The sequence below is a fragment of the Megalops cyprinoides genome, chromosome 12 (genome assembly GCF_013368585.1).
Source record: "Megalops cyprinoides isolate fMegCyp1 chromosome 12, fMegCyp1.pri, whole genome shotgun sequence".
In the NCBI taxonomy this organism is placed as follows: domain Eukaryota; kingdom Metazoa; phylum Chordata; class Actinopteri; order Elopiformes; family Megalopidae; genus Megalops; species Megalops cyprinoides.
Genome location: NC_050594.1, coordinates 21,034,964 through 21,061,826, shown reverse-complemented (window position 1 = coordinate 21,061,826; position 26,863 = coordinate 21,034,964). Strand labels below are relative to the sequence as shown.

Below are 26,863 nucleotides of genomic sequence, written 5' to 3'. Positions count from 1 at the left end.
TTTCTGTGATTCTGGCACAGTCTTGTAAAAGGCAAACTGGCCGCATAGGGTGTTTGAATGAGCAAATTGCATGGGGACAGTCACCTGATACAGTCCCAGCCTTGTTCCCAGGGACATCAACAGAAGGAGAATGGTTGGTTGAAGAACCTACTTCCCATGGTGGTGAATGCATCCATTTTCTCAAGTATTTGAATAAACTGAAAACTGTTGTAAAATGTCTTAATATTACTAAAATGTGTATTCAGTAATAAGGTGGAGGTCTGTAGAATCAATATGTTAAATTGTGCTCTGTTCAGGCAACCTCAAGCAAAGTAAAAACTGCAGAACTGTAGAATTGTCCATCTTCGTTTAGAATTGTGTTTTTACCCACAAAAAATTTGTTCACACACCATTTTCTTTGAAAATTCATTGGAATAATGATTTGTAAAAATATTAGAGAACGAGGTAACCTGGCCAACATTGTACAATTCAATGAAAATTACACCGTGATTACGTCCGTGGATATGTTAAAATGTACACCAAAGACGGTTGATCCTTGCTTCTTTTATTTTTCTGTGAAAAAGTTCCGGGTAACATGCAAATTTAACTGAGAGAACAAGTTCCGGAGATTGCTGCTTAGGGTGGAGTGTTCAGTGCAAAGTATCGACTCTTGTTGCTGTATAGAGACTCTTTGTTGTTTTTCCTGAATGGGCGTGTCTGGCTTGTTTATGGGTCTGATTGGCTACAAGGTGCAGTGTGAGTTTTTAAATCGGTTCTACAGCAGCCTTCAGAGACGCCTGCTGGAATAACATGGTCTTTTTGGTAACTGTGTCATCTAGAATAGCTTTTGATCGCTCGTAAATTTCCAGATAACATAGGTACCAGGCTAGAATGCATTTAATGTATTTTGAGTGTGCAAAAAGTATTTTGTTGCATTATGTAGTTAGTTAACTTAGCTAACTTACGTTGCTTTTCTTTAGCCAACTGTTCCAGCTATAGTTTAGCTAGTACTGTTAACTGACTAGTAACCTATAAGGTTAGTTTATCGAGATGTAGTTAGCGTTAACTTGAAGCTCAAAAACAGCTCTTACAGTTACCGAGTTATTTGGTTAGCTGCTAGCTAGTAACGTTAATTATCTAGTTAGTCTGACTGTCGTATCGTATCTGACGTTATGATCATCTTCACGTGTAACGTTAGGTTGATACTCCTATTAGTTGCTCCTTTTAACTAGCTAACGTTAAATATCTTATCAATCAAGTAAGCTGCACTTGTCATAAAGTGTAGTAAAGGGTAATAGGAGATTAACATGTTGACCCCTGTTTTGCGTATTTCAGTTTAGGTTACATGGCTACATACAATACTGAGAAACAGTAACTCTAACTCGATAACTGTTTTTGTAATGTGGCTGTCTAGTTAGCTAAAAGCTGAGTAGTTTTAACTCCTCAGGATTGGAGTGTTGGAGGTGGAGTCTATAGATGCCCGAATTCCAGTGTATAATGAAACAAATGTTCGCTCTGATGTGGTTCCGCACGTAAACGCGCGCGTGTCAACATGTCTGTTGCTGTTGTTATCTAGATAGGATGTCCACTGAGTTACACCCTAACACCCGAATGATCTATGTGTTACATCTTGTGTATTCCCTCGAATTCTAGGTTAGTCAGCGAAGAATCATTCTGGATACTGTCAGTGACATTGGTTCCATGCAATACTGGTGTAGGAATATAAAATAAGGACAAATCCTAAGGGCAGAGGGCACTCGTGGAATTTGTGCGATGTCTCCCACTGCATGGAAGAATGTGGATGAATTGCGTGTTCCCAACAGATGCCCAGAAGAAAAATGGCCCTTGTTAAAAGAAAGCTTTCTGAAAGATGTATCGTTCTCTCCTGCAGCCGGAGGCAATGAGAACCTGTGAGTTTGATTCGTCTGATGAAGAGGAGGTTGGGGATGAGCAGCAGACTCCTCTACAGGTCTCTTGGTTAGTGCTGTACCTGGGGCATCAGTAAAGAGCTGGTCACAGGGCACACCGTTCCTGTCTGAAGGTTTTTGTTCATTTAAACCCCTGGTGGTTGAATGCAACAGTGGATTTCAGCTGCATTAATCACGCAGACAACTGGTCAACAAGTAAACAACCTTGTATCAGATAAGAGCACGTGCTAAATGAATATTTGGAAAGTAAAGTTAAAGAGGCTCCTCAGATGGGCGCCTACTGAATTCACTCCATCCCTGGGGAAATATTTCCTTTTACATATCCTTTTCCTTGTATTTTTAAAAATGAATTTTGTTAGACATTGCCTGCTGTCACTCTCATTCATTGGGAGATGCAATAGATAATGGCAAAAGGATATAACATGATGACCAGCTACCAAACTAAGAATCAAACAGCGTCAAGGACTTCATTTTCTAATTTATTCTTACACACCCTTGGTTTTTGATTATCTCTTATACGTCACCCCCCGAAGAAATATATATGTGTTAAAAGAAGCAACAGACACATGAAGTGTAAATGTGGGGGAAAAAATATTGCATTGAATGGTTTATGGTAATTGTATTCTTATATTTTAAATTGTGACAGCATTGTTTGCCAATTAGTGGTAATTAAAGTAAAAAATGTTGACTCAAACGTAGCAGAGTTAGGCTCATGTTTATGTTTGCCTGCATGCCCATCTTTGGGTTACATACAGAAGCAATAACCTGTAATTTGTGCATCTCTTGAAAGGTTGCCCCTATCGGTTGTGGAGTGCTCCCAAGTTCTTGGAATATGTCCTCTGCCAGGTAAGATTTGCAGAAGGAATAGTGGGACATTCACAATTAAATCAGACATGGTCCATCTCTTTAGCAGTGCTGGTCTTTTGAGCACAATTCAATTTCATTTTTTACAGGATGCAAATTCAAAGATGTCAGAAGAAACCTACAGAAGGACATCGGTAATGTCTGTTTTTGGAGTTACTCCACTGATTCACATGGTTGAAATTTCATGTTCACACAAGAAGCATTGACATTATGAATAAAAGATCTTCATTTGGCATTGTTGATTATATATCCCAAAGGGTTGAGTTTTAAATTATATTATGGAAGTTATTGACCGTTCACTGCATTTCATTTTCTTGGCATTCAATTGCAGTATTTATTATATGGCAGCACTGGAAAGGTTCTGAATGGTTGCAAGCACTCGGTGCCAGCATGTAGTCCTGGGCTGTGTGAGTATGCCCTTAGAAAGTGTTTCCCTTTGACAGGAGAGTTGCAGGACCAGGGTGTGCAGGATGTGTTTGTGTTCTGTACGCGGGGAGAGCTCCACAAGTACCGCGTCCCCTGCCTGCTGGATGCATACCAGCAGCAGGGATTCAGGGTGCACCACCTGCCTTTCCCAGATGGTGGCATCCCTGAGCTGGCACAGTGCTGCCAAATCCTGGAAGAGCTGCAGCACTGTCTGGAAAACAACAGGAAGACTGTCATTCAGTGAGTCACAGCTCACTGTCCTGAAATGCAGCTAGCAGCATAATTCTGCCGAGAGATTGTCTGCTTGTCAGCGTTGTTGCATCTATTCTTGCTGTAGATGGCTTGGTGGTTAGAGCTCTGGACTCTACATGTGAAGCTTTGGGTTCAAATCCCAGGTGGGATTGAAGTCAAGGAAGGCACTTAACTTAATGTCTCTTATTAAAATCAAGAATTGTTGGTTTTAATAAGAGCCAGAAATGTTTATGTCCTGGAAAAAGGTTTTCTGCTAAGCAAACTACAAGTGATAGGCAATGTATTCTAAAAATTTTCTGCATTTTTCACGTGTCACAATTTGTGAAGAAATCATAACTTGAATCAAACTCAAATGAAATGCAAAATAGAAATGGCATTATGTTACAATACTACATGCTACTAAAATACTACATTTTGCACAAAAATAGTCACCCTAAGGTATATTTAACCTCACTTGTATTGAAGGATCTGCACCCCCCTCCCACACGGTAAAGTGTGGGGCTGAAGTTAAACTGTTTTGGACTGTTTGGTGGCAAATTCCAAATGTGAGTGAGGGGTGAGGGACCCCAATGTTTTGTGGAAAGTGCAGGTTGTGCTACACATGATAGCAGAGTCAAAACTAAGCATTTTTTTTCTTTTCTAGTCAAGGTCAGTGTTTTTCTTTCAGCTGATTTTTGTCACATCATCATTCTAAATCATGGTGAAGTCATTCCTTTTTATGTTCTTTTTTTCTTTCAGTTGCTATGGAGGCCTGGGCCGCTCTGGATTAAGTAAGGAAGCTATCCTGCTTTTAAATAAGAATGTAGGGCATCTTCTCTGCCACCTTGTACCTGGAACTCTTGAAGTCCCTCCATTTCCCATTGTTGCTATTGCATGTCTCCTTCTCAAACAGTGGCTGCATGTCTTCTGCTGAAGCTCTCCGTCACCATGACACCTGACAAAGCCATTGACATTCTGCAGCAGCTGAGAGGGGGTGGGGCAATACAGACAGTCAAGGTGAGTTGTGTTTTGAGTTTTGCCTGGATGAACACGTCAGGATGTTTTAACTTTGCAAGTGGCTTCAGAAGCAATTAATTTTTTTTCTTTTGTTTTGGAGCAATACAACTTTCTGCACGAGTTCCGGGAGAGATATGCTGCCTATCAGGAGGTCAGAGAGGCATCAACAGAGCGATCTTTGTCTCGATAAATTTCCTTAATTGTGGAGTTTTACATCTGTTGGCTGTTGTGGATTTCATAATGATCTGTTTTGCAAAAACAGCAGGATGTTCAAGGGGTGTGATGGTTTAATTTATCACTGGCTTAGCTGGGGGGGGGGCTTCTTTGCAATATAATGCTTTTTTGATTCTAATGTGTTTTCTCTTATGGCACTTTACAAAATGACTTGATAGTGTTCTAAAATAATTTATTTTCCTTTCCTTTAAGCATTTTAAATTGTTGGAGATTGTTTATATTAAATATTTTTCTCTTAAGATAGGTGAATTCTTAAATGACACAACTCCATGATGGTAAACCTCAGTGATCCTTTGTTATATGGTAATATGCTAATACGTCATAGAAATCAGTGGTTGGGCATGTTTAATTGGGTTTCTTCATTAAATTTATATAAAATGGTCTCTATGTTGTCTTTGCATTTTAGCATTATCATTGTCATTCAGATGGGTTTGTTTGTCAAAATGTAACTTTCTGGAAAATATCAATCAAGAAATTTTGATGGAAACAATCAGTACAAAACTGAATTTGTTAATGTTTACTAATGGTAATATGAGTAAACCTTCTTATAAATAATCCTCTGACTCGAATCTTAAGTTGAATTCAAGCATTGTTGTTGGTGTAAAGCCCCTTCACTCAAACCTGTGCCTCCCAGTTCTAGTCCTGGGGATCCCTGTAGATGCTGGTTTTACCTCCACCAGGAAGGGACCTTTGCCTAAATATTTAATAGCTTCCTTGTGCATAACTCCTACCAGCAAGCAACATCCTGTGGTCTGCAATGGTACATTTTCACAGTAAAAAGTAGGAAAAAATAACTGCTGAATTTAACAGGGGAGCTGCTGTTACCCTTAGACACTTGCCTAATGTTGGTGAGGTAGAACATCACATCAAATTCTAACACCCAAGTGAAAGGTCAGTATTTCCTTTCCCCCTCTCTAATTCTTTAAGATTTTTATCTGCATTTTTTAAAAGGCAGCAGGATGTCTTGGACATGGAAGCTGTGTTAGGGTTGTCTATATCATGTTTAGCTACGTAGTAACATTAGTTGTTGGCTTGCCAGTTAACATCTCTCTATGTTGTATGGTTTAAATGGCAGACTATAAACACTGTTGAATTGGATAGATATGTAACTGCAATGCTAGTTATTTAGTTTAAAACTTTTGAATTATGACTTTTGACATTTAGCTACTATAAATTCCCTATTAAAGAAACAGGCTGTTGAGGGTAAATCTCCAGAAATGTAAAGACATTTTTCTTCAACTTCTAATAGGAGTGAGCAGTAGTTTACTATACTTAATTGTTCTAGCTTCTAGAAAACAATGTAACCAACTTATCCAATTTAAAGTACCTTAAAAGTCATATATTACTGAAGTCAGGCAGAAATTAGCAAAGTGGAGAAACCTTTAATTTTCACTGTTTGGTAGCATACACGTACGTCTGACTGTACAATTCTTCAGCATACAGCAGATGGCTATTATGTGGTGTACTCAATCAGGTAACAGCAGCCACTGCACCTGATTAATTTAGGTCAGTTGGAGAAAAGACCAGCAGGACCCTAGGATCAGGACTGAGAAATTCTGACCTCAAAGAAAGTGATATGCAATAAAAAGTAGGCATGTGACTTGCCATTAACTGACTTCCCTGAAGAACTTGCAAGATTGGCCATGTTTGCATCAGCATTTTCTTTAAAAAATCGACTTGTGTAAAGAGGGGTTTATTTAGTTGCACTTTAATTGATTTCAAGTTCCCATCTAATTTTATTCAATCACATTCATATCTGGTCTAAGGAATTTAAAATAAGACTATTTTTCACATTTAGCAGTTCCACATGTATTCTAACATTTTTCCTTTATTTCCTGGTAAATGGCAAGACAATGTCACAATGTTTATGGCGATAAAAGTTGAGGGAAGACCCTTGTCATGGGTGATTTTTGTGTGGTTCCCTTCCCTTACCAAGGAAAAGCCTGGCCAAGTCGCTAATGGTGCACCTTTTCAAGAGAACAGCCACGACACTGTCAATATTCCAGCCAGAACAATTCAACAAGAAACATATAGGGAGTGTCAAAGAGAAAACTGTGGGGGGGAAAAAAAAATAGTTGAATGGTGCTTCAGAATGAAATGACTGTATCCCCTCCACTTCATAATGTAGGCTTATTTTAATGATGGAGTGTTTGCATGACATTGGGTTCCACAGCACCAAAGTATCTTACTGGCTCTACTAGTTACTATATAAGCTTTGGTATGAGCCATAGCGCAGACTAATTGTTTTGATAGCAACCTGTAGATTCAACTGTCATCGCCCTTTAGCTGTATATACTTGTTACATAGGTCTTGAGTGTACAACCAAATCCTTCAGTGATATACCACATTGTCAAGCCCATAGTAATCAAATGCTTGGATGACCATTTAACAGTAGTAGATACTGACAGACATCACAGTAGATGGGGTTTTGAAATGGTAATCAAGTTTCAATACAAAGGAAGTCTGGCAAGACTGTTCTGATTTTGGTTCATTGTAGACTGGGAATTTAATATCACACCAGGCTCATCCAGGAGGGTTTAAATTAAATTCTTCACTCTTGACTCCTAAAAAAAACCTATAAATGATATAGATTGTCACTGTGCAACATTTAATCCGTCAAGTGATAATCACTACAAAATGCGTTTCAATTGTGTGTTGCCTTTATTAACTTACAAAAACAGCTTAAGTCACATAAAACATGAGGGCCAAACACATCAAGTCGTCACGTAAAAGACCTTAATTCAAACACTCCTGGACAATAAAATATTTCCATTATTACAGCACAATAACTGCCTGTGTGGGTTTAGTACAGCTTGCAGAACCGGTTGGCAGAAGTTTGATTTTAAGGAGCTAGGCCTCTTAATGTTCCAATACAGTCAATTCAATTTAGACAATATAAAAAAGAATGACTATAAAAACATTTCTGTAACGTTCAACAGCTAACTGCCTATATGAGTTTAAGCAAAATGTCTGGTCTCCTTTGTAAACAAAAGTGAAAAAGAAAAAAAAAATAGAACAAAAAAGTTAACTGTTTCACTTGATTCATCACACACACAAAAAAATGTCCAGGCCTATTATTGGTTGTCCTCTATTCTGTAAATGCAATAGGATAGTTGTAATAAAAAGGGTAGTTGTGGCAAAATATTTGAATGGGCTTAACTTTTCAAGATTGATGCTCAGGATTATGTAGGGCTGAGTGTTCATTATCCTTTTTATTGTACGCCACAGAAGGGAAGTCGTCCACAGGTCTGGTTTCAGATCCTAGTTCGTCAGTTGTAGCTTTTGTTTCCTGCATGCAGTTCCCCTGTCAGCAGTCAGATCAGTTTAGGAGCTCACCAGAACATAGATCATCCTAAAATGAAAGAAAAGGGGAAGAAAAGAATTTAAACGTGTTAAATTCCTGGGCATACAATTTGCCTACATTCCCTAATACACAAGGCATCCTAGAAATGAATTCAGATAATAGATACTTGAGGTTTTTAAGGTGGTTAATTCATTCATTTTACTCCACAGCATTCAAGGGAAGTACAACTTAAAGGAAATGTTCCCCCACTACCACCACTAAAAAACTAGCTATAAAAATGAATGATACTGAAACAGTATTTTAAATCACCATCATGGTATTACTAAAGCTATTATTGCCTTTCTAGGATGAACGAAGGCATGCTTAACAGACTCACCCATAGAGATAATAGAAGAAGGACAGCAGGTAGAACGCAAGTTTGCACCAGCCTTCTTTTTGACAGTATGCCAGGATATCAGCGTTCATGATTGTAGTCGGGTCATAGAGTCCTGGACCACTCATCACCGGCCTGCTCATGTACCTGAGTGAGAGACAGGAAAGGGATCTTAGATTTACAGGAGTTGCACTGAGTTTAAAATAGTTGGAATAGAAATAAATGTAAATGTATACATATATAAATATTTCTTTTAGGATTTGCTAGATGTTGGGATTCAGTGAAGGCCTTTGTGAAAACAGCCAGTGACTGGCAATTCTTCTCCAGTTAACTTGTACGATAGTGGCGTTTTACTGGATTTAGATATATAAAGGTTGCCAAGAGAGTGTGTGTTCAGTGTGCCGTGGAGAATTTCACAGTAGGGAGTAGCTGAAACATCTGAATCTCCAGCCCCTTCTGGAAAAGGCCCGAGCACTAATCCTCTATGAATGTAGTCACTGAGTGCCAATGTTTTCATTGTTGTGTGCAAAACAAATTGTGGAGGCAAATGAAAGAAAAAAAAAAATTCAGGCGGCAAACTGAATGAGACCTCATCAGCTAAAGGGCATCAGACTCACTACGTGTCAGGTACTGCAGCCAGCACTGCCCCATCATTCATTTCCAAGCACCACATAGACTATTACGTTGTACTAAATCACCATCAAGACATGGAAATGTCTAGGAAATCTATACTTTGACTTCAGTGTTGTTTATGTCAGAGCAGGGCCCATGTATCATTGGAAGGATTTAAAACCGTTATTCAGAGAGAGTGGAACAGCAGTAACAGACTCCTGTCAGCACAGTGTGACGATGCAGAGTACAAACTCTTCAGCGGCAGAATGGGTGCTCACACAGCTGGGCAGATTAGGACTGAGTAGGACACCCACCTCCAGACGTGGTATGCCAATAAGGGCATGTTGAGCCCCAGGGTGAGCCACTCCGCTGCGCACAGGAACATCACACAGAAGAAGACATGGATGAGGTACTCTGGGAGCACCAGCTGAAAAGATGCAGCCACCATATTAGTCAGGAACACCCAGGAAGTATGTACACATGCTCTAGGAAACCTCCCTCTCTCAAACGCATGTGCACCCCAAAATAACCATCTCCTCTAGCCTGGCACATACTTTCAAGAGAAAGTGAGGAAATTTCTTCAAAAATATTAAAATAACTGCATTTATATTTTCTCTCAGGCCGCAGCAGTTGAATGCATTACAATTTTGAAGACTGTTTCAAATATAAACTTGAATATTAAAATAAATGGAATAGCCTAAGGGCTGCAGCTATCAAATATATGAATCGAATCATTTAAATGTACATAATAATACTGGTAGAAGGAGTTGTATGTAGCCATCACTCATATTAAGAAGAATTTCCTAGCAATGACAGTAATTCTCATTATATACAGTGCTGGCCAAAAGTATTGGCACCCCTGCAATTCTGTCAGATAATGCTCAATTTCTCCCAGAAAATGATTGCAATTACAAAAGTTTTGGTAGTAATATCTTCATTTATTTTGCTTGCAATGAAAAAACACAAAAGACAATGAAAAAAAAATTAAATCAATTATCATTTTACACAAAACTCCAAAAATGGACCGGACAAAAGTATTGGCACCCTCAGCCTAATACTTGGTAGCACAACCTTTGGACAAAATAACTGCGAACAACCGCTTCCGGTATCCATCAATGAGTTTCTTACAATGCTCTGCTGGAATTTTAGACCATTCTTCTTTGGCAAACTACTCCAGCTCCCTGAGATTTGAAGGGTGCCTTCTCCAAACTGCCATTTTCAGATCTCTCCACAAGTGTTCTATGGGATTCAGGTCTGGACTCATTGCTGGCCACTTTAGAAGTCTCCAGTGCTTTCCCTCAAACCATTTTCTAGTGCTTTTTGAAGTGTGCTTTGGGTCATTGTCCTGCTGGAAGACCCATGACCTCTGAGGGAGACCCAGCTTTCTCACACTGGGCCCTACATTACGCTGCAAAATTTGTTGGTAGTCTTCAGACTTCATAATGCCATGCACACGGTCAAGCAGTCCAGTGCCAGAGGCAGCAAAGCAACCCCAAAACATCAGGGAACCTCCGCCATGTTTGACTGTGGGGACCGTGTTCTTTTCTTTGAAGGCCTCGTTTTTTTTCCTGTAAACTCTATGTTGATGCCTTTTCCCAAAAAGCTCTACTTTTGTCTCATCTGACCAGAGAACATTCTTCCAAAATGTTTTTGGCTTTCTCAGGTAAGTTTTAGCAAACTCCAGCCTGGCTTTTTTATGTCTCTGGGTCAGAAGTGGAGTCTTCCTGGGTATCCTACCATAGAGTCCCTTTTCATTCAGACACCGACGGATAGTACCGGTTGACACTGTTGTACCCTCGGACTGCAGGACAGCTTGAACTTGTCTGGATGTTAGTCGAGGTTCTTTATCCACCATCCGCACAATCTTTCGTTGAAATCTCTCGTCAATTTTTCTTTTCCGTCCACATCTAGGGAGGTTAGCCACAGTGCCATGGGCTTTAAACCTATTGATGACACTGCGCACGGTAGACACAGGAACATTCAGGTCTTTGGAGATGGACTTGTAGCCTTGAGATTGCCCATGCTTCCTCACAATTTTGCTTCTCAAGTCCTCAGACAGTTCTTTGGTCTTCTTTCTTTTCTCCATACTCAATGTGGTACACACAAGGACACAGGACAGAGGTTGAGTCAACTTTAATCCATTTTAACTGGCTATAAGTGTGATTTAGTGATTGCCACCACCTGTTATGTGTCACAGGTAAGTAACAGGTGCTGTTAATTACACAAATTAGAGAAGCATCACATGATTTTTCAAAGGGTGCCAATACTTTTGTCCGGCCCATTTTTGGAGTTTTGTGTAAATTGATACTTGATTTGACTTTTTTTTCTTTCTCTTTTGTGTTTTTTTATTGCAAGCAAAATAAATGAAGATATTACTACCAAAACATTTGTAATTGCAATCATTTTCTGGGAGAAATTGAGCATTATCTGACAGAATTGCAGGGGTGCCAATACTTTTGGCCAGCACTGTACAATAAATGTATAAATAATAGAAAAAGTCATTACATTTGCGGGTGCTCTTATCCAGAGAGACACATATATCTTATGATCACACAGCTTGATTTTTACTAAGGTAATTCAAGTCAAGTACCTTGCCAAAGGTTACAACAGTAGTACCCCACCTGGGAAACCCAGCAGCTTTTAGATTACAAGCCCTCAAGTCATTTTTCAGTTTTTCCACAGATTGCTACTTCACTTAAGGTATCTCGGTTAATTAGATCAGATCAAGAGAAGCACTCGAACATAATGGTCTCTGTGGAACAGCACTTTGTAGTGGACCAGCTGGGCATCAGCAATCTGATGATGTTAAAACTGCAAAATACCAAAATGCACACTTGGTAAACACAGCATAGCTGCACAAAATAAACTAAACTGATATGACATTTAGTGAGGTCAACATAGCAAATATTTAGCAGCAGGTATTCTTTTCCCCTGAATAGGTATGCTGTCTGCTCACTGTTACCGAGCACAAGCATGAACCATGAAATATGTGATCACACCATAACCAGCAAAGGTGCCCAGTCAAAACATTTTACCTAGTTAAATAACTAGCTAGCTCCAGCGTGCATTCACATAGTAAACTGTCCTTGGATTGTTAAAAAAGACAAATGAAGATGGTGCGAAGTAACTTAATAAATAATATTAATAAATAAATAAATGAATTTTGGCACAATGTCTTAGTGCTTTGTTAAGTACAGTGCATGGCCAAATTAGTTTAATTTTGCAATACCCAAGAGAAACCTTTCAGCTACCATAACTACAAAGGGAGAAATATCTTACCCAATCAGGTCTTGCAGTGAATGAACATATGAAGGTGTTTTCTTTTTAGATGATCTATTAACATACTGGTAGTGGTCTTGTGTCAGATCAGATCAGCTCCAATTTCATACACTCTGTAATATGTAACTCTGTAACATATGTATCTCTGATTCTACCCTATTTTACATCAGGGAATCTATTTTGTACTCAGCTGTAACAATAAATACTGAGCATTCCTTCACTTAAATTTTTATTCATGTCATGTAATTTGATCATCAATCAATTTTGTCAAAGATACAATTCTCAGGTACATTCTAAGTAAATAAATTGATAAATAAATTAAATAAATTAAGTAAATAAATTCTAAGTAAATCATTTTTTCAATGATTTCTACATTCTCTTAAACAATAAATCAAATAAGCAACTCATCACAAGCTGGGACTCAACACTACAAGTGTGCGCCAAAGAAGTAATTGTAATTACAATAATAGTATGATAGTCATTCAAGAAAAGCTTGTGAAGACTAACATATGTGATTATAATCTGATTTTACACCTAACAGTCCAGGATGCAATGTTATACACCCATCATCACACACTTGTAGTCCAGAACTGAAATGGTCCTGTGGCTAAGCAAACTCCAGAAACAAATCAAAACCAAAAGTCTAACAACTTCAAAGGTAATCCTCTGGTCCATATTGCAAAGTGCATGCCCAGGGCATTTGGGCCTAGCAAGTAGGCAGACAGGGAGAAACTCTGACTTTGACTCTTAAGTGTCCCTGTGAGCTAACCAAACATGTATGCCCAAACGGAAAAGTACATCTCTGAAATGTTTTTTTTTTCTAAAGCAATAAGTGAACTTACTGGGGAACAAACAAGTTTGATTAAATTCTGGAGCTTACCATGCACTGGCACCACCTCTCAATAACAGATTACACGTATCTGATGCGTAGTAAATATTACAGATTTAACCCTGCCCACCCTGACAACTACCCCTCACCCCAGCAGGTAAAGTGGAATTATGCATTCAATATAGAATAACAATCCTTTTCCTGCCCGCACTAGAGAGAGTAAGGCAATGCAGACAATGCACACGGAGAGGACACCATGCTGTGTGTGATGTTCAGAGTCAGTGATAAACCTGGACTGTCAGTATGAAGTCTGGGACAGGGCTGGAGAAGGCAGATGGAGTCACCACATGAAAGCCATGCACTGGACAGTGAGGTTCACCAACAGCCCTGGATGCAGCTCCGAAACAGGAAATGTGGGATGGGGAGGGGGTAGGTGTGTGTGTGGGTGTGTGGGAAGGGGAGGGGGTGTCTCAGCCACCCGAAAAGGGTTGAACACATCACTCCAGACCACAGTCAGAGGGAAATTTACAAGTTTGAGGAAATAAAACTTGGAACTGAGATTAATGCAAAATGTGGCTAAATACTTCTGTGAAATGGCAGAAAACTTACCACTGCCATAACTGCCCTACTGCCAGTGACAGGTGACAAAGTCCATTGATCATTATCTACACCCTCATTAGTCCTGGAACAGCTAACCTTAATAAATGCCTTGATATTTCATATAAACATTTTTTGGAGAAAAGTCTGTTTTGACCTGATACAAACTGCCCCACAGAATGGAAGGTCCCACACCTTTAACTTAAGCTTATTTGGGCCATTTATCTATACTTGTACAAAATAATTGATCCAAACACAAATAGGAAAAACAGTGCATAGATAGGCCATTTCTGTCCCAATATAAAAACTCTACAAGGAAGAATTTGCAGCCGTTGATAGAGCTGTTATATTTAGGCCCTCCTCTTGTCTTTGCAAACTAATCATTGGCCCCTTTAAGAATGCTGAGCATTAGACTGTAACAATTCTGCAGCCATCTGTTCTGAGCCCCTAGGTGATATAGATTTAAGCTGAGGCCTGGCTGTATATCCAGATCTTTTCCTCACATCTTAATCCAGGCAACATTGTCAGTCTGAGACAATGACCTATAGAGCAAGAAAAAAATACAACAAAAAATCCCCACATGATGTGTGTGAGGTCATTTTTCTACAATGCTTGGAACATTCTACAGAAAACCGGGTTTTTACATTAATGTTTCCATCATTTAAGCAGTGGTTGAAATTCATACCTCCCTGATAAAACTCAAGACCCAGTATATTTAAGTATGTTGATTCAACACACTTAAATAGCTTTGACAAACACCAATAATAACTGAACTATCCACCTGCAGCTGAGACTAGTCCCTGTAATGAAACATGCCTACAATTCAAATTCAAATAATGCGAGCACAATGATGTAATCCTGAATACTTGTAAATCCAGGTTAAGTGAGTCCCATGAAATCCTATTTCCTCTTAAAGCATAGTGACAACCAGAAGGACAAATAATTAGCCCCTTTAATGTGGTTCACTCTGTTATTAAACCGACTTTTAGATGCTGTACTTTAGAAATGTGTTAGCAGAGATTAATATTATACACAAGCTTCTTCTTACTCTCCATAAATTTATGAAGAAATCTATTGCTCGTGTTTCTTGTAGCCTTGACTTTCCGGTCTCTGATGTGCAAGCACAGGCACAACACTCATCAAGAGTTTATTTCTGCAATCTGGCAAGAACCTCAGGTACTCAATGCCTACTTATTCTTTACACATCAGTTGTGCTTCTTAACTCCTTACTAAAAACCTGTATAGCTGGTTAATAAAACAAAACACAAAGCTCCTATGTTTTATATGGATTATCTGTCCAAACAATAAATGCAACTTTCTGCTTTTATTCTTGTCTTTTACAGATGCCTGCTTTCAGTTCTTAGTCGGCTACGCAACTGACATTGTATAGCCTGGGATATTGACAATAAGTTGATGAAAGACAATTTTGGGGATGGCTGAAAAATCCAGCAACTTGCAGATGAGCTATCCACTGCTAAATCTTAAATGAGTCCTTTCTCAGCATGTGCACCTATGTATCTGGCACGAACACAATGAAAATTACATTAAGTCGTTACGTTTGATAAATGCACACATGATCTAGCTATGTGTGATTAAATTATGGCAATTAGAGCAAATAAGCCCCTTTTATGTGTAAAAGAGAGAGAGCTCTCCGTTTTAGTGGTCTTCTATCACTTGCCAAACTGGACATGCCTCTGAGATGTTGCATGTGGACTGTAAGATTACATTATAGGCAAACAGAGGGGAGGTTATTCAAAATCATGCAAGCTCTGAGCATTTGCAAGTCTTTTCAGTTAACACCTGTTCTTTCTGGAAACTATAGTGCCATAAATAGCCATCATACAAAAAATAGCACAAGGATGTACCTGCCTTTCAGTGAAGCAATCCTTTGAACGACTACTAAACCTTTTTAACATGCTCTCCCTGTAACATGCAGGTGGATTTTATTCCTGACTGCTTTGTGTTATGCAAGTGATTCTTATTTGCTTTAAATCTTGAACACAATTGCTTTCATCAACTTTCTTCATTCCAAGTGCTTCACATACAAAACTAGGGCAGTCCCAGATGGGGAATTTTCCCCTGGAGCACTTTTGTCATTTCAAACCAAGCTTCGAACCTTCATACCTTAGCAATCAGCTCAGTGTTTTACCTGACAACTCAATTATTTTTCATAATACATAAAAACATTACTTTAAAAGAATGCTTCAACATATGCACATTTCTGCAGGACATGTCATGGCTGTTACAAACTTATTCAACCATGCAGAATTATTGTGTTACACTAAAGGAACAGTCACATGTGGCCATCTTGGACTGGAATATCAAAGCAAGAACTCATCAGATCATGAGAACTAAATGCTATTAAGGCCACTAACCAAGATATGCTGAAAACAAACAAATAAACCCTGTGTTCGGACCAACCTGAATGGTGACCAGCTTATGACTGATGCATTCGTGGAAACTGCAACGCGAGCTTGTCTTGTGCCTCAAAGGAGGCGCAAGGAGGAGGCGGCAGCATTGACCATGTGACACCAGTCTGTATTGACCAGTCTGCGTTTGTCATGGCCACTGAATGGTGGAACTACTGCAAATACGCAGTCAAACTCATTCAAGGTCTGCTGCCGTGCAGAAGGTCCCTTCCACATACAGTGAGGCAGGAGACAGTCATGCAAATATCTCACTAACAGAAGCATAAGGTAGTTGCCACACTTCTCTGGACACTGCATGTAAAAACAGCTGGCTCGTGACATTCAAATATTTCAAAAAATGATGGCTGTCAAAATGAAGGTTCGAAGACTTCGGGACTACACTAGCCCTTCACACTTGAGCTTCTTCATCTCACAGCTCTTGTGTATCTGTGATATCTGTACAAACCACCCAAAGTATTTAAAAATCCACATAAGAAGTTAAAAACCGATTCTTTTAGTTAGTTAACTGAAAAAACATTTGCAAACACTCCCCCGTGCAAATGGCAGACTGAACTGAAATGAACGGGCATTTTAACTGAAAACTGGTACAAACCTTCAATGCAATTTTGACTCTTTTAATCTTTTTGAACTTTTCAACTGTCTTTGTGCCGTAAAACAAAGATGTAAAAAGCAGATTGGAAAAAAGTTAGTGTCGGACAGCTGACAAGATCACAGTAGATTAATAACAGTCAGAATATCAAGCATAAGAGTGCAGAGAAGTCAATAATGCAAATAAAGGGAGGGTAAAATGACAGAGAAACACTCATCAGAAAATAACAGCAAATCAGCATGCTTTAAAAAGATACAATCATACAGAACAGCAACGACATCTTACCGGATTCAATGTATTACACTGATCTATGGGATTCTTGTAGTCTGTCTTCAGTTCATCAAACGCTATTATCTGTTGGTTAAAGTAAAGTGTTTAGAAGCAAATAATTCTTTCAAGTAAAAATAAATAAATAAATAAAAGTTTGATTCCACTGAAAAAAGAAAATCGCCCTTATGTAACTTAGGACAACATATAAAATACACAGGAACATACTGGCTTTTGACCCATACAGTATCAAAATCCATTTCCCATACCCATGATGGTGGGTCCAGTTTATAACCTGGTCACACCAATTAATAAATTCTCGCCAGCTTATCCCTTATTTTTGCTGTAGCCAAGCGACAATTTAGCTAGCCTCTTGGCTAGCTAAGTGTTTTGACTTCACATGACTAAGTTACTTGATATTTTAGAGAAATATTGCAGCTGGCTAATGTTAGCTACTTCATCTCTAACATCGTTTCGCTGACATCAGCGCGCTAGCTGGCTAAAAGTAGCGATGTATACAATTCAAAGACAATAAATCTATTCGCCAGCTAATACAGGTAATATCCAGTCGTAATAATACATTTTTGTGTCGGCAGTGCGCTAGGTCGCTCACTAGATCCGTGTTTAACGCAAACACAAATAACGACTTTAGGGGCGAGGTTGCTTGCGTAAGATACAGAGCAGGCTAACTGGCTAATGTATTGCATTGCCACCAGTTTGGCAGTCGACTGGAGTGCTAGCTAGCTAGTGCTAACCGTTATCACAGAAGGCCTAGCTAACGAACATTGCACTGCACCAGACGTTGGACGAAAGGGGCGTAGCAACATACCCAACTCAGCTAACTGCTAAATAACTAGCTACCTAGTGCGATAGCATTAATTAGCCATCTAGCTAACTAAAGCGACCACAAAACGCCAAACACCGCTGCTAATAACCTAGCGAGCTAATGACACTTGTCCTTTCATTGCATCACCCGAGCACAGTTGGCGAGCTTCATTTAGCAAGCAAGCTAGTCAGATGAGGGAACTAGCACCGGCAAGAAATGGTCGAGATTCGTCACTAGCTAAATTATTAGTCTAGCCAGCTAGCCACATATGTGAGTCAGTACAGTACCAGGCTAATCTATACCACTAACTGGATATGTCTATTTATTTACACCAGCGAAACATCCCCACTCGCCTTAGCCAACGTGTGACTTATGGGTGTTTTCCATTCATTCCGAGGCTAGTTAGCTAGCTAGCTAAGGCGCTGGCCTATATTACTTGCTGGGTATATCCTGTCCAGCAAAATAGCTCTCGCAATAGACACACTTCACCCTAAGATCGCAAGGATGTGAACATTTCTGTTTTACTTACGTGCCAAATAGCGAAGAAAATGAGAGCTGCGGTTAGGAGTAATGCTAGCATATAGCAAAAGGCCGCGAATGTGAACGCCATCTTTTATTTTGCTAATGTAGCCTGGGGACCCGTCGCCCGATAAGCGAAGTGCGACTCTGCGCTGGTCGAGCAATCGGTGAACAGCGCAAGGCACTGCGGGCTCGCACAGCAAACGCAGACAGCTAGCGAGAGGGGCTTGCGCATGCGCACCACCGCACCGCTCTTATTATGTCTGTAGTCCGGTGAGGAGCTGAGCGCTTTGACAGGTCCGAACGGAAGATGCCGTACCTCAGAAGAAGTGTCATAAAATGCTCATGAAACCGTAGCTACGGATGTTTGATGACTTGTCCACTTTTAGATCGTGTAAGCAAATTCCTCTGAGAGTAAAAAAAAACAGATAAACCGTCATCTTATTAAAGCTGAGGGCAATAAAATCACATTTTTGGGAGTCAAAAATTACAACTGTGGGTTGTATCTAAGAGTAGTCTCCAGTCTCCAGCTGCTTATTGTCACGGGTCTTTTGTATTGAGTGTATTGCCGTGGTTATACACTTCAATGTAGGCTTTATTTGCATCAATAATGTTTTTCTTGCTGCCAGTAAAGGTCGTTGTATAGACTAACGTTACAATATCGTAAAGCATTCTTTGAACAGCAAAGTAGGCTACATCCTTTTTACTCTCAGATAGGGTGAACAGTGGTATAGTACTGCAACACATGTAAAGTTAGAATTGCTACCATATTGACAGAATAACATCTAACTACATAAAATGTTACATTTTGTCACTTTATCAACCAAGATCTGACTTTGTAATACAGATTCAATGTGACTGTCAAATGAGTATTTGCTTAAAGTATAATGTGAGTGTTTGTATTTTTGAGCATGGAGGTTCATTTTTTGCTGACAGAATATCACTTTCATGTAGCAACAATTGTTCATCAAAACTAGGCTTGCAGTAGTGCACCTAAAAAACAAATACACATTATACAACTGAATACTTATGCATGTTTTCTCACTTTTATTGGAATATTTGCATTCAATGACGTTGTACAGAAGAAGGATTAATACAGCTATTTCACAACCAATTCACAGACTGAAGGTTCACTTGGCAAAGAGAAAAATGTCAATCACATGATTTAAAAAAAAAAGAATATTACACATTATATTTCACAAAGTTGTTGCTCTAATGTAAGAAAAATATTTAGAAAGAGATTAAGACGCAGACTCAAAAGGCCGCAGATAAATGTAGTTCACAACAAAGAAAACTTATAAGCTTGTAATGAATGCAGATGAAGCTGCCTATAGTAATGTTTAATTAATTTTTCAAGAATGAATGTAGTATTATTGAATTAAAAACACATTACATGAATGTCCTCATCTTTCATTTTCAATTTGATCGGTGGAAGTAAAATTAATTAAAAGTTGTTTATTGACATGATTATTCTGCAATTTTTTCCATTGTACACCGTCCTGGACTAAACCTGAAATCAAAACCTGATTGTTGGTAGTATGACAATCCACTTGAACTGGTAATTTGATTGCTTTCTGTGAAAATACAATGTTTATGACTGAATCCAACTCTAAATCAATTACAGGAGGAACACTACATTTTTGTAAACAGAAATATTTTTAGCAAGTTATTGCTTGAATGAATATAAACAAATGTTTAATTTTTTGGAAGTCAAAATGCATTTTCCGTGTAAACAAGTGCCATGCATTGGATCTCTAAGCACATGTTACCCTGCCATGGCAATCTTAACTGCTGACATACGCAATACAATCAGCATAATCAGATGCCTACACACGCAGACACACACACACACTTATCTGTGTGTCTGTGTGTTCATATATGTATATATACATATACATAAACACACCCACATGTTTAGAGTAAACTGCTGAAAAACAAAATTTATTTTGTTACTTTGTTAGGAAGTTCTCAACACAGATCATAAAGCTTTCAGATAATCCATGGGAGATCATTAAAAATGCTGACAGTTTTCCACATTGAGACCTGTTAGGCACAGTAAAAATTAAACCATAGCTATGGTACAATTTGCACAGACCTAAAATCATACATATATGTAAAAAAAGTGTTTAAATTATTTGAAATTCATTGTTGTTTGTAAATATGATGAATTACAAAAAATGTAAGCATGATACAATGCCCATTATGAAGCTAAAATCTAACATATTCATGCTTCCAACTGAATATACCTCAAGAGATATTTAAAGTTGTAGTATCCTCTGTTTACTATAAAGGTATACAGTAACTAGTAGCTTGCACTCCCAGTCTTGCTTTTGTATTTTCCAAGCTGTAATTTGCACTATATATTAACATATTATTTTTGTCCATACTGTCCCAATTATTAAAGAAATAAGCACATGATTACATATGAAACTATAGGCCTATTTTTGAGCAAACAGGAATGGCATGCTTTGATGCATGTTTCACCACTTCACAATCAAGCACTACATAGTATAATTTGTCTGACATTCATTTTTCTCAAATCTACAATAATAGTTTGAACTTGAGTTAATGAGGAATAGATAAAGAAAACAAAGTTCCTACAACCCTTTAAAATCCATACATAAATGCTAACAATAGCCCTGTAAATTAATGATAGCAGCCATTACCACTCAGTAGGTTTGGCTAGTCCATCTTTCAGACACTTGTTTGGTCTTATGCTGATACACAAAAAAAAACTGTTAAGAAGTAGTTGTGCCTAGACATATTATTTTTTTTTAAATCATAGAAAGAAGCATTCTTCTTTAAATTTTTAGACACAGTAGGACACTATGAGAGCTCATTACCTTACCATGGTGTTTATTTCAATCAGGTTCTTTGTTTTGTTTTTCCATTACAGATATATGTGTGGACATATACAAAGGTGTGCTTTATGTCGCTCTCCAAAGCTACTGCAAAGAAGGTCAGATGTTAACTTGTAAACAAAGAACCAATTTCTCTGTCCTGCTGAACCCTGGTATTGACACTGCAGAATCCTTAAAAACATTAAATTACAGAATACTCCCACTGTTTAAAAACAATTACACATTCCTCGGTTTTTAAATTGGTCCCACTTTAGTAAAGGCATTCACATTTGTCAGTCAATGCCCCCTCATCCCATACTATTCTATAGTAACAGTAAAACCCATGGCATCAGACAATGATCACATGATCAGCAACGGATGAAGCCTTGTTTCATTATAACAATACACATAGGGAACTATCTTGATTTGTCTGATTTGTCAAACAGGTTGAGATTGTCCACGTCAGTCTCCCAGTTCTTAGAGGTGCCTATGAGGACAAAGAAGTTTAATGATCCAACCCGGTAATTTCAAGTCTATATGATTCCCACTGAAATTCTGAATTCACTGACAGAAAAACCATTTCCTTCTTGTAATGCATGCTTATACAGTTCCAATGGACAACTGCAGCAGACTGAAAATACAGGAATGAAACAAAACAATAACAAGGAATTGTAATAGTGTAATACAAGTTAAGCATATTTATCTGGGAAGAAACAAAGAAAATAACTTTTTCTACTTTCTTATTCGAAACACAAATTTTAATTCCCCCAAATTACCTAGGTATTAGTGTAGATACATCAAATAACTTTGAAAAGAAAAAAAACGTAACAATAGTACAAACAATAAATACTGAGCTGAGTTTCCCAAAAGCACTGTTAAGAAGCACTAAATGTGTTTAAATATCACTATAAATTAGCACTGTGAACCTTTGCATTAATTGCTTGAATTGGTATGCGCAAATTTGTTTCAAATTTCTCAAGATTTCAAGGCAGAGCATTAACAAATTATCCAGTGTTTACCAGCTTGATAAACATACCAGATTTCCAATTTTACAAATCTGGAATGCTGCAGCTATATGGTTGTAATGTCCTAACAGAGTCCTCAGATAACATTAATCCCAATACACCTTAACACTAGCAGCAGTTTAACAATTATTTGGACAGCAATGGACCTTAACAGTAAGGCATGCTCAGATTAAACTTTCAAAACTAAAAGTTAAAATTCAAAAGTCAAAACTAAATTTTCTTGGTCTCACAGTTACAGTCACAGTACTTAATAAGAGTACAGATGTTGAGTGACAAACATCATTTATTTATACGTTACTCCCATTTAATAGAGACAGTACAGGAAAAGTTCAATACCACCACAGACTGCTATTACGTGTCAATCCTACTGATGATTCTGGCATTTGGAGGGTAAAGGATATATCTCTGCTTTGTGGGACCTTTGATATACTGATCAACCTTTGGAAACATGGAGATCAATCAAGTGAATTCCATGGTCTACATTCCAAAAATATGTGCTATATGTATGCACCCTATACTTTCTGTAAACCCATCTGCACTTCATCATAGCTTCTAGGTCTCTTCTGAAAACCTCATAATGTGGTGATTCCCAGTTGACCAATTGATGGTCAAGTGACTTGCCACAGTCCCACCCACCAATCAAAGTGCAGTTATTATATTTACGCGAAAACTGTGAAACCAAAACATTTTCCCATTGATTAAACAAGACTGTTAGCTGCACTGTGGTTCCAATGCTTTGACCACAACTTTTAATTTATAATGTAGATATAATTATGCTGGGAACAAAATAACTATAAATACTAACAGAATATATTGACTGATTTAACTGACTCTCATTTGGAGAAATATATCTAAGTAGACAAGAAATAGCATTAAGAGGTATCAGTGTAAAATTGTCTCACCAATTATTCTGTCAAGATTAAATGTTCTGTTCTTCCCGTTTGTGTGTGGTAGTGGTGTTAGTGGTGGTAGTTTTAGTAGTGGGGGTTAAAAAAATTCAACAGGAAGCACAACTACCTGGGATCTTTTATGTGTCAACAGTACTACAAAGTTGAGATGTGATAGAAAATGAATACTGTGACTGAAAATTGAATTTTAAGCACATTAGTGCAGTCACACCTAAACAAACATCTGGTTAGTGCCTGATTAACAACAGATTTGGAATGTGTCTCAGCTATCAAGATTCTTCTGGAATTTGGAGGAAAACAGGAAAAATGTGCTCTTTCAAAATTTTTCCACTTTTCATATTCTTTATAAAATCAGGATGGGAATGCAAAGATGAATTCTGGAAAGTTACCAAATGGGAAGGCTGGGGGCCATGGTCTCAAACAGAAAATGGGAAAGATACAGTGAGACATGGACCATGGAATTGCCTCCCCACAGAAATATCACATGCTGCCTTGGTCAACTTCCTGACATCTCTGTCCAGTCAGATGAGAGGCGCCTAACGGAAGAATCCCAGTTTCTCCCGCAGCCACTCCTCTGTCAGATCCTCTGTGTTCCTGATCTCAAACACCTGGAAAAAAGTTTTTGTTTCCCTTTATGTCCTTTCTTCATTACGCCATTTCATGAAAACAAAGTTATGGACACTCACCTTGGTCAATTCCACAGTCTTCACTAGCTTGTTTTTGCTCCCAGCGTACATCATCTGCTGCTCAGGTTTGCACCCTGGACAAAAGGACATATTTTCCAGCAAACAGAGTTCCAGTTCATAGTGCACTGCCATGAAAATGCTGAACACTAAAAAACAGCCTTGCCTATCCTATCGGAGGCAGTCATTCCATAAGACTAAGTGCGACCTTTTCTGTCAGTAATTAACTGATCGTTTTTAATGTAACCTGACAGACGCACATTCGACTCCCCTTAGTTTCCCCAACTGTGGAAATTTAACTATAAGATTATGTGCGATTACGTAATATGTCCTTCTTGTGTTTTCTTGGTAATAATAACTAAACATTTGTTTACCGACTGGGCTAGAAAAGATGAAGCAGAGAGGGTAGGAAACACGGCCGTCGTCATGTTGGTACTTATAGCTATAGACCACAAATGTATCTGTGATTAAGGACAATAATGTTATTATTAAACACATCAAAATATTGTACTGTTCAATATAAAAAATGTATAATTCATTCATTGTATTAATGAGTATTGAGTTTGAAACTATCTAGACTAATGAGCCCAAAACAACAGCGTTATTCCATTGTGTAATGATCAAAGGATATCTTGGCTGTCTTTCAGGCAATTCATCCTTCAGATCATCAGGAGATATATCCTATGACAAAGAAAATTAATGTAAATATGATTTAATATTCAAAGTATCTGAATTTTTTAGACAGAAAACTAATAGCTTGATTTATGACCCTATTTGGTAAAGTTGGTACAATCTGAAAAGTGGAATTAAATATTTACAAACTAATGTTGTGATTGTAGACTTCCTTAATATTAGCAGCTGCATACTATTATACATACTATCCATTACCATTATCATTTACTGTAACTCAATTTTACATGAACCATTACATGAACAATACACCATATCATTGAATACTGACAGGTATGACATTTATTTCCTCAACTCAGCTGAAAACATTACATTACATATTTTACAAGTAACACACCATTATGTGAAAACTAAAACCTCAGCTGCACTTGTCATTGCAGTGGTTAAGCACACATCTTTCTTTCTGATATCCAAAACCACAACTTCTGGCAATGAATTTAGCACCCTTACCACTTCACTGTGCTTATAATTAATACCTTCCTTCTGAGAACAGCATCCAAATAAACACTAATAGTAACCAACAACTTGCCTCATGTTCCTCATCAAGGATAACAAGCTGTCGCTCCTTGTCAATCTTCACTGAAAGGGGAGAGTAAACAGAATATGTGAGACTGTGGGCGGATAAAATCTGGCTAACACACGCTGTTTAGGCGCTGTCTAAGGAAAGGATCTGAAGATCAGTCATTGTCTAGACACCCCCAATAGTGTACTTATGAGCCCTAGAACAGGCTACCTCTTCACCATGTGGCCAAGCCTTTATAACAAGATTTTATTTCCTAAGTACAGTTATCTCCACTACATTTTATCTCTATATTACTAAAATTATTCTTACATCAATTGTCATTTGTTCACTGATGCAAAACGTACATTGAAAAAAATACTTACTGATAATGGCAGCATTGTTGGTTTCTTTTCGGAACCGAAACTCCCGCAACTTTTTTACTAATTCTCCATCAACATCACATACTACCAGTGACTCACTCTACAAAAAGAAAATATTAAGTTCAGCTATATGGAAATGTAACGTATATCTAACTACCTATTCATCTTAACCGAAATCCATTGTGCAGCGCTAATACAATGGCAAACCAAAGGCCAGTAAAGTACATTATTTCTGTTTGGCATTTAAAATGAGAATATAGGCTAGTTTCTTAGAGGCCAGACTGAGATTGACGTTAACTCCCTGGTTTGTGTGGTTTTCACCGTATCGCCAATGTGCAACCGCAAAACTTCGTTCGCTTCCGCTTGGGACCAGAGTGCAATTCATAATCAACACTAGCTCGCTGGCTAGCAAGACAGCTAATTATGAAAGTTAATCTAAGGCGTCGTTTAGATAGTTAACAGATTGGTGGTGGAGACAAGACAGGCTCAAATGTGTGCATGTCCGTTGCTGTCCAAGGGATTCACTTCCTTTGTTTTACTTGACTGGCACAGCTAGCTACCTAGCTATGATCTGAATAAACATCTGGATGAAAAACAAATAGATGGGTAGCTAGTATTTACAGGTCTTACCAAAGCTGCTATTGCGATAGCAATAGCCAATTTCGTAGCAGGGATGCCAAAGGGAAAGGGCTTGCCAGCTAGCTAGTACAATTGTGTCCACAATGTCTCAAGCTAGCTAGCTACAGGAAACGCATATTTCTTTGCTGTAGCGCTGTGCTATAGTCACAATACTATAGTATAGCTCGCTACCAGTCAGTTCGCTAGCTAAATGCTACAAAATTGACAATGGATCCTTCTACTGACGTTACATTTTACAATCAAAGGGTTTAAACATTATAACGGGGAACTTTATCTAAACTGAAATTATGCCACTGGCTAGCTAGCTAGAATGCCCCGTACCGTGCATTGACATGTTGCAGCACATCACAATGGAATGGGAGGAACTGCATATTTCTGCCTTTGCACTGCACTAAACGAATCCTTGTACAATGACAAATCCCGCCTTAAAAAAACCAAAGACCCCAAGTTTTGACAAACTAACGTTATTATAAGGACTACAAGTTGAATATATGATCAAACAATTTTCACTTTTGTGTCATTTAGCCACCCCGCCTCGAACCACACTCACCATTTTCCCTGAAGCGCAGACTCAGATTGTCTGGAGCTGGCTACACAGTTTATTTTCCCTTCGATCTTGTGACTCTAATCTGACCAATCCAATCTCTAGCTGTCCTACCCCCACGTCCCTTGGAAACAGTTCCAGAAAGCGCAACAGCATTGGAGTGAGCTAACCAGAGCGACGAAAGGCAACGTTTACAAAAAAGAAAAAAGAGAGGTGAAAATGAAGAATAAAAAGCAGTTAAAAGTGATTTTCACTTGCATCAGTTACATTTACATTCACGCTGCAAATATTTAATTATTATCTGAATATCTGCGCACATAATGGTAGAAACACGCCAATTTTTAATCCA

General features: G+C 38.4%; 3 protein-coding genes across 5 annotated transcripts; 1 reads left to right on the top strand and 2 right to left on the bottom strand.

Moving 5' to 3' along the window:
- Positions 1-706: 706 nt before the first annotated feature.
- On the top strand, positions 707-4,753 carry cdkn3 (cyclin-dependent kinase inhibitor 3). 3 transcript variants are annotated; one of them, XM_036541799.1, is made up of 8 exons: positions 707-728; positions 1,871-1,956; positions 2,698-2,753; positions 2,861-2,905; positions 3,215-3,437; positions 4,188-4,219; positions 4,342-4,445; positions 4,546-4,753. In XM_036541799.1, the coding sequence occupies exons 1-8, from the start codon at positions 708-710 to the stop codon at positions 4,633-4,635; spliced, it is 657 nt and encodes a 218-aa protein (XP_036397692.1). In that variant the 5' UTR covers position 707; the 3' UTR covers positions 4,636-4,753. The 3 variants fall into 3 exon arrangements, with proteins under 3 accessions (XP_036397692.1, XP_036397693.1, XP_036397694.1); XM_036541800.1 differs by lacking the exon at positions 707-728 and adding an exon at positions 738-801; XM_036541801.1 differs by lacking the exon at positions 707-728 and adding an exon at positions 780-857.
- A 1,299-nt stretch (positions 4,754-6,052) lies between these two features.
- cnih1 (cornichon family AMPA receptor auxiliary protein 1) lies at positions 6,053-18,516 on the bottom strand. The gene is made up of 5 exons (XM_036541806.1): positions 18,314-18,516; positions 16,977-17,045; positions 9,283-9,395; positions 8,360-8,503; positions 6,053-8,031 (listed from the first exon to the last, which is right to left on the bottom strand). Exons 1-5 carry the CDS (start codon positions 18,392-18,394, stop codon positions 8,004-8,006), a joined length of 435 nt encoding a protein of 144 aa, XP_036397699.1. The 5' UTR covers positions 18,395-18,516; the 3' UTR covers positions 6,053-8,003.
- A 3,396-nt stretch (positions 18,517-21,912) lies between these two features.
- Positions 21,913-26,746, bottom strand: gmfb (glia maturation factor, beta). The gene is made up of 7 exons (XM_036541807.1): positions 26,521-26,746; positions 25,335-25,431; positions 24,979-25,028; positions 24,391-24,440; positions 24,134-24,216; positions 23,763-23,836; positions 21,913-23,684 (listed from the first exon to the last, which is right to left on the bottom strand). The coding sequence occupies exons 1-7, from the start codon at positions 26,521-26,523 to the stop codon at positions 23,613-23,615; spliced, it is 429 nt and encodes a 142-aa protein (XP_036397700.1). The 5' UTR covers positions 26,524-26,746; the 3' UTR covers positions 21,913-23,612.
- Positions 26,747-26,863: the final 117 nt, after the last annotated feature.

Bases quoted from the DNA above. Each gene is read 5' to 3' on its own strand.
- cdkn3 (XM_036541799.1), top strand. From the start codon at position 708: ATGGGTCTGATTGGCTACAAG. The intron at 4,220-4,341 runs GTAAGGAAGCTA...CTTCTCAAACAG, and splicing joins CCTGGGCCGCTCTGGATTAA to TGGCTGCATGTCTTCTGCTG. The intron at 4,446-4,545 runs GTGAGTTGTGTT...TTTGTTTTGGAG, and splicing joins GGGCAATACAGACAGTCAAG to CAATACAACTTTCTGCACGA.
- cnih1 (XM_036541806.1), bottom strand. From the start codon at position 18,394: ATGGCGTTCACATTCGCGGCCTTTTGCTATATGCTAGCATTACTCCTA. The intron at 8,504-9,282 runs GTGGGTGTCCTA...TCTCTCACTCAG, and splicing joins TTGGCATACCACGTCTGGAG to GTACATGAGCAGGCCGGTGA. The intron at 8,032-8,359 runs GTGAGTCTGTTA...CTTTCATTTTAG, and splicing joins TTCTTCTATTATCTCTATGG to GATGATCTATGTTCTGGTGA.
- gmfb (XM_036541807.1), bottom strand. The intron at 25,029-25,334 runs GTAAGTATTTTT...CTCCCCTTTCAG, and splicing joins CAACAATGCTGCCATTATCA to TGAAGATTGACAAGGAGCGA. The intron at 24,441-24,978 runs GCAAGTTGTTGG...TCTTTGTCATAG, and splicing joins TCCTTGATGAGGAACATGAG to GATATATCTCCTGATGATCT.